Source organism: Protopterus annectens, chromosome 14.part0, assembly GCF_019279795.1.
Source record: "Protopterus annectens isolate FY-2018-M chromosome 14.part0, PAN1.0, whole genome shotgun sequence".
In the NCBI taxonomy this organism is placed as follows: Eukaryota; Metazoa; Chordata; order Ceratodontiformes; family Protopteridae; genus Protopterus; species Protopterus annectens.
Window position 1 is genome coordinate 156,146,073 of NC_056748.1, and position 13,481 is coordinate 156,159,553.

At 37.5% G+C, this 13,481-nt stretch overlaps 1 protein-coding gene across 2 annotated transcripts in view; it reads left to right on the forward strand.

Moving 5' to 3' along the window:
* Positions 1–13,481, forward strand: part of LOC122788905 (pulmonary surfactant-associated protein D-like) — a 426,773-nt gene that overhangs the window by 389,323 nt on the left and 23,969 nt on the right. For both annotated transcript variants that reach the window (XM_044055931.1, XM_044055932.1), the window contains exon 3: positions 2,819–2,902. In XM_044055931.1, the coding sequence (XP_043911866.1) occupies positions 2,819–2,902 (84 nt within the window). The remainder of the gene's footprint in view (positions 1–2,818; positions 2,903–13,481) is intronic.

The window sequence follows — 13,481 nt, forward strand, 5'->3', positions numbered from 1 at the left end:
TATGATGGGATGCCAGGGCAATGTATCTTGTTCACAAAATCTCCTTGCATTACATCTTACTTACATTCCCTTAGGCAAGTATTAAACTGGGTACCAAAGTTCACTTTTGTCAGACTACAGTACTATGGAAAAGTGTACTTTTAATCATTTTTAACAATCAAAGAATGTTTTCCATTTAGTGATGGATTCAAAACATTCTTCCTTCTGTATCGAACTAACTGGCATTGTTTTAATTAAACAGTGAATTAACATGCTTAGTCTAATAGATGTTTCTCTGTCTTCTTGAATCATATCACACCCTCTTTTGGGGCATGTTCTTGTTTATAACGGATTTTGCACTAAAGTCTGTTTATGTATGTATAATTTAAAAATAACTGATAAAGTTAATTTATTCTTCTTTGTATTCAGATTAATTAGATTAACTGCTTTGCCTGTTTTAATGTGCTGATTATATGATGGAGAGGTTAAGTATTTATATGAGTTATTATGAACAATAACCTTCGGTCAATTTATACTTATCTTTACTCATACTGGATCACATAAATTAGTATCCTACCTAGTGGGTGAGTCTGGATTTAGTAGTCTAACTGAAGACAATGCAAAACTGGATAATTTTCAGGAAACCAATGCATTTTATTGACATGCAGATATATGTAAGCTAAAAAATGTAAGTGTCAGTGGCACATTAGGTAGAACACTCACCTTTGGGACAGAAGGCTGTGTGTTCTATTCCCACACCAGCCAGATCAGTTGCTGACTCTGAATGTGCTGTCCTTCTGATTAGTTGTTAAATGAAGTTCCCAACTGCATGAGTCACTGATAGCTGAAGCAGATGTAAAAGATCCCATGGCACATATCAGAAAGAGTAGGGGAAGTTTCTTGATACCCTAGCTAAATTTCCCTTAGTGGGTCTGACCTGGTCATCAAAGGATAACTGAATATTAAGCAGTCTATTGTGATAAGTCTTATTTTTCTTTATCTTAATAAAATTGCAATCATAGATGTAACACCTGTGAAAACAACATGAACAAATGCGTAAACCTTTTAACATGCAACACAGCATGCCAAGCATCATATACTAACGTTTATCTGTTAGCGTACTAGACAATAGGGTTACATTTACCAATATATCTTTTGCTAACATATTCAGGACAAAAAAAAGGGGAAATGATATGAATTACATGAAACAAATGAGTCTCATTCATGGTAAATGTCATTAAAACTGCTGGTGAAAAGCTTGGAAGAATATTTAAGTCTGTTAAAATGTGTTAATCAGTAAGTCCATAAAATTAATTTGGTCATATGCTCTGGAGGACAGAATCCATACCTGGATAAGATCGACTTTGTGAATACAACATTTGCTTATTACCAGATGCTTCTGGATAACTGCAACTCTGCTGTCATAATACCATTTGCAAGGGAGACTAGTGTCCCTCTTAAACCTCATTTAGCTCTTAATGGGCACCAGCCTCCTTTACGAAACAAGTATTTTGGCATATATCTTTAAATATGCTAATGTATAGCTACAGGAAGTTGAATATCGTGTGGTATTATTACTTCCTTCTAGAAACAGTCTTTGCAAAACATCATGGAAGATGGTACCACATCCACAGTGCCTGTTCTGTGGAAGTAAAGGAATAGATTTTTTTGAGAACTTATTGTTTTAGAAGTACAAAAGTATAATTTATACCCCGGAAATAGTTTTAATTCCATCACATAGAAATCTGTTGCTGTAAGGCAATTAAGCAGAACTAGAAGCTTTAGATTTAATGATTCAACTTATTACACATTTTAGGTGAATCACCTGAGCATTCCTCAGGCTAACAAATGCAAAACAAACAAATCAATAAAATATTTCTATTTATTATTAATGAGAGTACATTGTGTTCTGCATATGTTTACAAACTATCCACATAAATTATTTCACTGAGCCTACTTTAGCAGAGTGGTTTAATAAAATAAATCAGCCTAGTGATATGGAATTGAACACCGTTAGGATTCCTAATTTATAACTTCCATACATGACGAGGGAAACAATAGTCCTTTAGACTGCAGTTCACAAACAGAAGTGCTCATGATTCCTCTGGTTTTCTTCATCAGCTCTGCTTTATTAATTCATATCCCATTGCTACACAAGACATCTAAAGAACCAACTAAATGCCCTGGACTAAATCTTTTCAGGGTTAGTTTACATCTTTTACTCAAGTTTACACTCCTGCTTCACTTTTGATATGTTTTAAAATGTGTAACTGAATGAGACATATGAAACATTTTAGAAATTGTAGCTGCTATTAATTGAATGTGCTAACCGATTAAATTTTCATCACAGCAAGCGGTTCTCTCGTTCGATTCTCGGCTGGGCTTGGGAGTGCCTTCTGTGTGGAGTCTGCATGTCCTCCCCATGATTGGGTAGCATTCGAAAGACATGCATGCGTAAATGGGCATGCCTTCATTGAAGGTTGGTCGTCGAGCTGGCACCTCTGCATTTTGTAAAAATCTACTGCCAATCATTAGCGGACCAGAGTTCCACTGTGGCGACCCCTTACCGGGAAAAGCCGAAAGACAAACAACAACTGCCACAAATAATGATTATTTGTTCTCAGAATAACAATGTTCAAATTTAGTCAGTGAAATAAACATTTGGCTGCATTTCTATTTATTTTATTTCCAGTTTGTTTACTGTGTTAGAGAAAATTGTGAGTGGCACGCAAACTGAATTATTAAAAAATATCAGCAGACATTAAAGACTGAAGTTTGAACTTCACACTGCATTTCATCTTCTACAAATTTAATGTAGACTTTTTCTGTTTTATTTTAGATGCTAATTGTGATAGGGATTATGTGAGTGCTTTGCAAGAGGAACTTGACAACTTAAAAAACAACTTGTCTGAAAGAGAAAAAGGTAAGAATGTTATACATTGAATGTGATATAAAATTATTGTATTCCACAGATATTCAATGCAAGGTACAACCTCGTGTGTATTCCTTAAATCATGGATTTTAGCGACACACATCCAGTTAGAGTTATATTCTTAGTTTGGTATGCCATTATGGCTAACACTGATGAGTTGGGTAAATGCCAGTTAGTGGCAGAGATGCATGAAAAGGCCATCACAGTGATACATCCAAAAGGAGCAACTAAAAAGGCAATCATTAAAAATGATGCAACTGCTGAACATGTCAAATCGAAGACTCACTGGTGTCCTTGAAATATTTAGGTGTGTCATTTTGAGGTACAAAACATTTTCCTTGTCCTCTTTTCTTTATTTTTGCACTATATTTTCAGTTTGTATTTACAGTCTATAGTTATTTTGCTCTGTTTTTTCTAACCCATGAATTATCATTGCTGCAGCAGAAACTGTGCATAGACAGGTACCTTGGGTCAAGACTATGAACTGCTCAATAAACACTGTCGGACTAATTAACTACCTGTGCTCCACTCTGGTATGGCTGGCATAATGCTTAAGGTCTTGTCTCTCAAGCACAGCATATAGAGTTTGATCCTGACCTTTGGCCAACGCCTATGTGCATTCTGCATGTTCTCCATGTGATTCTATGAGGTTCCTCCCTCCGCTCAAATACATGTTGGATGTTTCCACCTCACACTTTAAAGTTATGCCAACAAAATGCATCAAAAATTGAAAAAGGTTGTGGGCATTAGCACAGATTAGGGGTGAGAAGAGTTCTGTGGATGAAATGCTTTAGGAATCAACTGTGGTGAGCAGCATCCTGTGGAGAGGAGATCACAGACTACATGCTATGTCAGGTTTAGTCATACAGTGGTTTAAAATTTGTCCCTAGGTCATTTGGTCATATTGACTAATAACAATAAAATGTGAGATAGAAAAGACAGACCAGGCTAAGAAGGAATAGGTTCATAGATTCATAGGTTTATACTAGACTAACAACCACTAGGGCCTTTATAAGCCTAGCTGTGCAACCCAAACGTGCCCCACATGTTATTATATCCAGGTCATTATTATAAAGGGTCTAAGTTAGGGCATGATTTATGGCTGCCTCTGTCCATTAGAGACATGGGCACCAGACCAGGGCTGAATTTATGATTTCCTATTCACTGGTCCATGGTACACTTGAATAGGGTTAAGGAAGGACTCTGCTTTATATGGATGGGGAGCCTATTCCAGAGAATGGGAATTCTCTGAGATTCATATCTGTCCCTCCAACATATCAGATTTATGTGGCAAGCAAATTTTAGATCCTTAGATCTAGTAGTTTTGATGCTGTTCATTTTGAAGATATGTAAAATGTCTATCCAAGCAGAATCCAAGGATGCCTTGTATGTCAGGCATAAATTACCTCTCAGCAGTCTGTAGGAAACAGGGTAGAGATAGGGCTTTGAGGCAATCCACATAGGGCAGTGTGTTAATGCCTTGTATTCTTTCTGTGAGGAACATTTGCAGATGTTGTAGTGATTGCATATGCCTGGCCAGGTATATGCCAAAGGAGGCATTATACTTAATAATGGGTCTGATGAGGGCTGAATAGAGTGGCACAATGACTTCTCTGAACCTAGATGCTATGCCTTTACTTAAAAGTTGAGCAACACAGAATGATTTCCTTGCCACCTTGGACACAGGTTGGTTGAAGGCTAGGTTGCTATCTACATATGTTCCCAAATCCCTAACTACCAGGTATACTATTAGGGGTGTGTTATCGATGAGGTAATTTCCCAGGGTGCCTAACTTCCCAAAGTGTACTGTTAAGCATTTCTTGGCAATGAATTTTAAGCTGTGGCTTTGGCACCAGTTATTTGTCTGTGTCTGACCTTCTTGTAGGATGTTAGTGTTTTGAGAAGATTCTGTGAGTGCTCCAAGTCTGCCATTATCTGTGAACATGGATAGCCAGAGGCCTTTGGCACTGACCTTGTCTTTCAAGACGTATATGCCAAAGAGAAGCAGTCCCAGCACAAAGCCCCTTGGGGCTCCATTGCTGACAAGCCTCTTTGTGGAGGTGGTCTCACCAATCCCAACTTCCTGGGTCCTATCTGGTTATGCAACATGTTATGTAGGGAGTAATGTCTAAATCAATGTTTGTTTACACTGCCTGGGTGAGATATTGTATCAAACGCCATATCCAGATAAAGATAGGGAGTATGCACAGTTTTATCATCATCCATTGTCTTGGTGACCTTCTTGAAGAAATCCATCAGGTTTAGTATGCATGACCTGCCCCTGACAAAATAAAACCAGGTTTGATACAGAGTCTAAAAGTTTGTCTGTTTTCTTATTAATCATTTCCATGATGATTCACTCCATGGTTTTGCATCTAAAACTAGTTAGACTAATGGGCCTGTAGTTTCTAGGATCCATTGATGGTCCACCTTTGTCTAGAAAGATGACTGTTGCAGTTCTCTATTCCCGTGGCACAAAGCCTGTTCTGAGATTAAAGCTGAACAGTGACTCCAGTGGCCCTGATGGGTCATGTTTCCAGCTATTCAGTAATTATCCTTTGATATTATCATGGCCCACAGAAGCTGTGTTTTTTGGCCTTAGAGAGTGCAACTAGGACCTGCTCCTTATTTATATACAGAGGGGTTATGCATGAAGATATTTCCTGGGGGTGGCCAGAGGTTGGTGGCAGGTAAAACTTGAGCTGAATTTGTCAGACAGCAGATTCACTAGATCACCTGGCTCTGTGAATCTGACTTCATTAAAAACCAGTTCAGTACACTGTTGTGTGCTGCTTTTGAGGTTTCTGACACAGCTGAAGAAAACATTATGGTTATCTTTGGCTTAGAAATCTATCTTGACCACAGAGTTGGCTTTTTGTACTTAATTCTTAATCCTCTTAGATGTATGCTTAGTTTGATGAGAGAATTCTTTTCTTTTTTGGGTGCTGCTTCTTCTTTCGGCTTTTCCCCAGTTAGGGGTCACTACAGCGAAACTCCTGCCCGCTAATGATTGTCAGTAGATTTTTACGATGCAGAGGTGCCAGTCCGACGCCCAGCCTTCAACGAAGGCATGCCCATTCATGCATGCCTTTTTAATGCCACTCATCCATGGGGAGGACATGCAGACTCTACACAGAAGGCGCTCCTGTCGAGAATCGAATGGGAGAACCTCTTGCTGTGAGGCGACAACGCTACCACTGCGGCTTTACCTACACTTCCTAATTTTAACTATGATTTTCATTTTTTTTGTTGTATAATCTATTTAATATAGGATTGCACCAGGGCAGTTTGATTTTGGAATCTTGAGCTTACTTCTGGTGGGCACAGCAGCGTCTATGCAACAAATGAAATGTTGTACAGAGTTTCTATGAACACTTCTGCATATGTTTCTGTTGTTTTTTGGTTTGGATAGGCATGGACATTTTATATGTTGTCACTTAACAAAAGGTACTTTTCTTTAAAATAGTTTGCAGATGTTACAAGGTTAACTGTGGGTTCTGAATTGATTTTAATTTCAAAAGAGACAGTTTTGTGATCTGACCTTAGCAGGGAGAACATGCCAGTCTCTTCTTGTTTCTTGAGCTTCATCCCTGTTTTATCAACATTCATTTTGACTTTGAATGATAGGTTTCTGCTTGTGCTATGTATAGGAGCCTTAACTGTATAGCTCTGAAATATCCCTTCAAATAGGGTAATCCCAATCTGCCTTGTTCTATTGGAAGAAAGCTTATCTGGGAGGGGAAGACACTTGACTTCTACTATCTTCCCTTCCCAGATAAAATCCTTCAGCTCTTTATTAATTGCTATCTACAATTTCTTCTCTTATTGATAATAATATGCCTGACCTGTGTATAAGACTACAGTGACTAAAACATTTTAACTGCTTGTGTCTTACTATCCATATCCATATAACAAGAGTTTCCAATTTCTTAGTTTTTGTGTTATCGTTTGTTTAGTTTCTTCCCACATATCCTTAGCTGGGACACCAGAATCAATGTTTAATCCATACTTTTAAATACTTCGTTTTATCATGTTCTCATAAATGTGGATATTGCTGAACCAGTTAGTGTGTGGGTACCTAACTTACCCCTGTAGCCTTTGTTTTAGCTTCATTAATTTTGTATCCCGAAAAGATTTGAAACTGTCTGAAAATATTCCACAACCCTGTAATGTCCTTTTCTGGTTTTATCAGGTATAAAATAATATCATCTGCAAACAGAGTCAGCTTTTCTTGACTACCATACCAATTATATCCATGAATTTCTGAGTCCTTTAATTTATTTGCCAATGGATCTAAATATAATGCATATAAAAAAGGGAAAGAGACCCCCCCCCGCCTGGTTCCTCTGCTCAAGCAGAAATTATCAGAGAGAACCCCACACAATTTTAATTTTCACCTCCAATCCCTCATATATCCTCCTAATCAACCTTATAATTTTTACAGGAAATGCTTCCATTGGCCAGCTCATAAAGTCCCAGCTTCCTCTGTATCAAGACCCACCAACAACAGTGGTATTTTCATACATTCTGCTTCTCTCTGGATCATCAATGTTCTGTTAATGTTGTCAAATGTTTGACTCCCCTCCACAAATCCACATTGATCGATATCTATCAATTTTGGCATCACTTTTGCCATTCTTTTAGCCATTATAGACATAAACACTTATAATCATGATTTTGTATTGAAATGGGATTTGGGATTGTATGAAGCTGGATCTGATCGATCCTTACCCTCTTTAGGTATTACAGCTACTATCGCTTTCTTCCAGGATGTTGGTACTTCTCCTCCTCTTAAAATACCGTTAATCAAAACCTTCCAGAGCTTTATTAGTTTTTCACCTCCTAGCTTCCAAAGTTACACAGGAATGCCATCTATTCCTGGGGACTTTCCTGTGGATTTCTTATACATCACCACTTTTATCTCATCCCTTCCTATCCTAACTGTTAGTAACTGAGCCTCATATACCTCTAAACTTGGCATATTTAACTCTTCCATAAACATTTCCATTTGTACCTTTTCTTGATTTTCATATTTCTCTGCTTTATACAAACTTTAATAGACTTTCTGAAGTATTTCTAATACCTCTATATGATCTCTTGTTACCTTCCTTGTTATAGGCTCCCTTAGCTTGGTGACAGCCCTTTCTACTTTCTGCTGCCTGAGTTGTTGTCCTAAAAGTTTTTGTGTTATAGAGTTATTATCAAAAACAGTTGCTTAACAGCAATCTTTCTAAACTCATGCATATTATCAAGGCAAACCCTTATTTTCGGTTAGCATTCTGCAGTTGTTCCTCTTCTTGTTTTCTGAGATTCCCCCTATTCTGCAATACCTTAAAATGTGTCAGTCAGTCTAAATAATTCTTGTTACTTCTTAACCATATCTTCCTTTTGTTGATTTCCACCCAATTTTCAAACTCTACTTTAATTTTATCCTACTCCATAGCGATATTTTCAGAAGAAATTTCTGTCTTCTCTAATAGCTGCTGAATAATTTCCACTACCCATTCCTTAGATTCCTTTCTTTTCAACAGATAGGTGGGAAAGTACCAGTGTCTCATTTTTATTTCATCACTCTGTGTTTTTATTTTGTTATTATTGCTGCATGATCTCAAATAGTTAATGGGTACGTATCAAGACCTTCAGTTAAATGCACATGTTCCTGTGAAATGTAAATTCTGTCTAGTATAGCCCAGTTTTTATACAGTGGGGAATAATATGTAAATTTACTCCAAACTCCTAATAGTGAATGGCATCTTCCATGCCAAATATTTTCATAAATCTCTTTAAACGTCTACCCTCCTTTGGTATACTTACCATTCAGGGCCCCCAGACACATCTTCCCTGCTGCAAATTCCAGTCTCCACCTATAAGTAATATTCGTTGCTGAAAGCTGATTATTTCTCCCAGAATTTTTTTAAGTTCCATTATAGCAGTTTTAGGTGGAATACAAATAAATTCCAGTGTAATCCTCCACCCTTGTCATTAGCCCATTAACGCTACAAATCTACCACTATTATCTATTTTATCCTCTTCAATCACTGTCAGAGCTCCTCCTGCAATTAATATAAAAACCCCTATTTTCCTTTGTCTATGTATTCTGCTGAATAACCATCCTGAAAACCTTTTTTATCAAACTCACATGTTCAGTTCTTTCCAAGTGTGTTTCCTATAGTATAGCTATTTGTACTCTACATGTTTTATTATAGTTCACTACTCCTTTTTTGTATTTGTGTGAGACCATTAAAATTGAAGACATGACAGAAAGCATCATTGTGTTAAAATGTTATTCTCACATTTTATGTATAACAACTTTTTTGTTAAATGTCTAGTTCCAGATTTTGTGTTACATGTATACACTGTTTGACAGGTTGAACTTCTATACAGTTGTTTCTTGTCATATCCATTTGCCCCTATGTCACATCTTACAAATGTTTTGTTATATTTAAAGCATCAAACAAAAAAGACAAACGCACCTCCAATACCCACATAAAACCTATTATCTTAATACTAACATACAAAACTATGTACATCTTCAAATATTGAAGTTTTACTATCCTAATAGGAACAACTGTCCCAAACTGACAGCCACACTATTAGACTTGAGTTAACCTAAAAGAAAGGTTGTCCATGCTAAGATGCAAAGTGCAGGCTGTGCTTCTACTAGGTGCTATGTGGCCAGCTGAAAAACACCTGAATGTTTTTAGAGAACATTATCTCCTAGCCAGTTTCTCTTTTACCAGATTGTAATCCATTTTTTTATCAGATTGTCTCCATGAAGACACGAGGACCAGAGAGAGAATTGCTACTAAGCATACATTTATTTGCTAGAAAAAAGCCTTATAATATCCAATATTCTTTTTCATTTACTTGCTTTCTCTTTAAATTTGTTACTAGATCAAGTTAGGGGCCTTAATCTACTCATTCTCCATGCAAGAATAAAAAAAGATGCATTATTTTTTCTTTTGTCATGCTCTTTTAACCAGGTTTCTCTTTTTCTCCTTTTTACATTGCAGTGCCTACATTTCTTAAAAACTAAACAGGGAGAAAGACATAAGAAGGGAGAAAAAAGTGTCTGTTTACAATAGTATCTCCATTACACTTAAACAAAAGAACAGATAAAACTTTACATTATAACATGCAAATAAAATCATATACAATAAAAAATAGTACTATTAATAAAAACATGTTTACTTACCTCTTCTTTCCCCAAGTATTTTTCCAAACAGTAATGACATAAAGTAGGGTGTATGTTTTAGAGTCCCCCACAAGTCCAAAAAAAGTTAAATATTTCCACATTTTCTTGTTCTGTCATATTTTACAAGTATATTTATTGCTTTGTAATCCCACATTTGTCAATTTGCAGGTTACTGGTTTTATTCATGTGCATCACCATCTCCCAAATCCTGTCTCTGCTTCATTTCCAATGTACTCTAGATTCTTCTACTCAACTCTCTTGCACCCTTCCTTCTCGCCAAAAGTTTCCATTTAAACATTGGAAAAGGTGTCGCTGGCACACTTTCTCTGTAGTCTTTATTACCAGAAGAACAAGAGGCAGAATCTTCTTCTGTTTCACAGCTCACATTTTGTTGGACAAACATTTGTATTTCCAAATAAAACATAAACTCCACAAAGTTGATGAACCACCATGTCTACTTTAATCCTGGTACCTTGGCATTTCGCCTTCACGGGATGTTTCTTTGTAATACACCAGCATCTTAAATAGTATTTCATTTGAAAAAAACTTTTTCAATTAAATAATTAAACAATTATCTCAATAAATTGATTAACTTACAAATGCAAATACAAACTGCAAACACTGAATAATACCCTCCCCCTTTGAAATAGCAATAATTATTACTCTTGCACTTCAATCATAACAAACATGTTATGAAATATAGTGCTTTTTCTAACAATGTTGTACATATAGTTAGAAAACTTTGGCCAATTATTAGTTCTGATGAATATCTAAGTAGTATTTTTCCTAGCAAAATATTTGTTTCCTATGGTAGGTTTTTTAATTTGAAGGAACTATTGAATATACCAACATTATTTTCAGGAATCAGTGTTAAACAAGGGGCTTTTCCTTGTGGAAACTGCAATCTTTTTGTTCAAGAATAAAGAATTTGTCAGGAACAGTAATTAATGGTAGAAGATATTCAACAAAGGGAAAATATAATTGCAAATCTTGTGGGGTAGTGTACATATTGGGTTGTGGATGTGACAGTACAAGATGGTATATAGGGCAAACAAAGAGGAAAGTTATGATAAGGATCAGAGAACATCTTTTAGACATAAGAAACAACAAAAGGGAGAGCCCAGTAGCTACCCATTTTTCATCGGTTCATGGGGGTAATGGCTCTTCTTTATTTTTTAGTGTTTTGGCTCAGGTTGAGACAACAGGGGGTTCATTTCACTCTGGGCTAAATTATTTAGAGACCACATTTATTTACAACTATGGCATCTTATATCCAGGTGGATTAAACCAAGAAGTGTCAATGCAATTTTAAAGCATGTACTTTTGTAATGTAATAACAATCTTATTTGCTGTGTTAAATTTTGAGGAATTTTTCCTATCGTGTTGGCTAAATTCTTTTTAGATTTTGCTGATTACATTTATATGTAAGTTTTGTATATGTTTATAATGTGCCTCATATTTGTTATGATTGAATGAAGTGCAAGGATAATCATTACTGCTATTTCAAAAGGGGAAGGTATTATTCGGTGTTTGCAGTTTGTATTTATATTTGTAAGTTAATCAGTTTATTGAGATAATTATTTAATTATTTAATTGAAAAAAGTTTTTTTTCAAATGAAATAGTATTTAAGATGCTGGTGTATTACAAAGAAACATCCCTTGAAAGTGAAATGCCTAGGTACCAGGAGTAAAGTAGACCTGGTGGTTCATCAACTTTGTGGAGTTTGTGTTTTATTTGGATTTCTTATGGTAAAGTTTTGTTGTTTTTGGCACTAGTATTCATAGGTTCATAGGTTTATACTAGGCTATCTGCCCTAAGGCATTTATAAGCCTAGCCCAAAGTTTTGTGGCTTACGCCACCCCTTATATGAAAAAATACTATGCCCATTAGTTTGTTGTGCCTCTGTCCAGCAGTGACACAGAGATGATTCCCGGGGTAAACCTACGATCTCCCATCCACAGGTCTAGATTTCTCTTGAACAGAGCCAGCGAGGTGCTCTGCCTCACATGGACTGGGATTTTATTCCACAGCATAGGGAGTCTCTGAGTGATAAATCTATCCCTCCAGCATGTCCTATTTATATCCGTGCTAAGGTTTAAGTCACTTGCTCTAGTGGTTTTGGTGGATTTGGATTTTTTGAGGTGGAGCATGTCCATTAATTCCGGGTTGGACATGGCCTTGTATGTCAGGCACATGTCACCTCTGAGCAGATGGTATGCGACTGAATAGAGCTGGAGTTTCTTCAATCTAGCAGCATATGACAGATTTTGGAGTCCCTTTATCCTTTTGGTGAGGAACTTTTGGGGTCTCTCCAACTGCTGCAGATGTCGGGTGAGATACATCCCGAATGGGGCATTGTACTCGATCATTGGTCTGATAAGTGAAGAGTACAGGGGAACAATGACCTCACTAGATCTGGATGTGAATCCCTTCATGATCAGGTGGGCAATGTAGAAGGTCTTTCTAACCACTTTAGCAACGTGAGTGTCAAAAGAAAGGCCACTGTCAACCTGGGTCCCCAGGTCCCTGATAACCTCTTCTGTGCTTAGTGGATTGCCGCCTATATGGTAGCTTGGGGTTACCTTGTTTTTCCCGAAGGGTATGATTATACATTTTTTGGCGTTTAACTTCAGACCATGGCTCTGGCACCAGCTATCTGTTTCTGTGATTCCCTTCTGAAGGATATCCGTGTCCGATGCACTTTCCACTATGGCGCCCAGTTTGCAGTCATCTGCAAACTTTGTCAGCCAAAGTCCTCCCATGTTGGCCTGTACTTCTGAGAAGTAGATGCCGAACAATAGGGGGCCAAGGACCGAGCCCTGTGGGACACCACTTGTGACCAGCTTGGAGTCTGACATAGCGCCAGCAACTCTAACCCTGTGGGTTCTGTCCTTAAGCCAGTTTGCAACCCATCTTGTGACATATGGGTTTACATTTAAGCTGGTAAGTTTTTCTACAATACCCGAGTGGGGTATTGTGTCGAAAGCCTTTGCAAGGTCAAGGTAGGCTGTATGGACTGCCTTTCCCTCATCAATGGCCTTGGTGACTGTTTTGAAGAAGTTGACCAAGTTCAAAAGGCATGATCTGCCCATGACGAAGCCAAACTGGGTCGGGTCCAATGTCTGCAAGTCCCCTATATCTTTGTTTATGAGCTCCATTATGATCCTCTCCATAGCTTTGCAGACTAGACTTGTTAAGCTTATGGGGCGGTAATTACCAGGGTCCGTATAGGCACCGCCTTTGTAGAGTGGGACCACAGTTGCCGTATGCCACTCCTTGGGCACGTATCCTGTGGTAAGGCTGAGATTAAACGGCTGCCTTATGTGCGGGTGTAATTCCTCATTTAGCTCATGTAGCACACAGCCGGGGACACC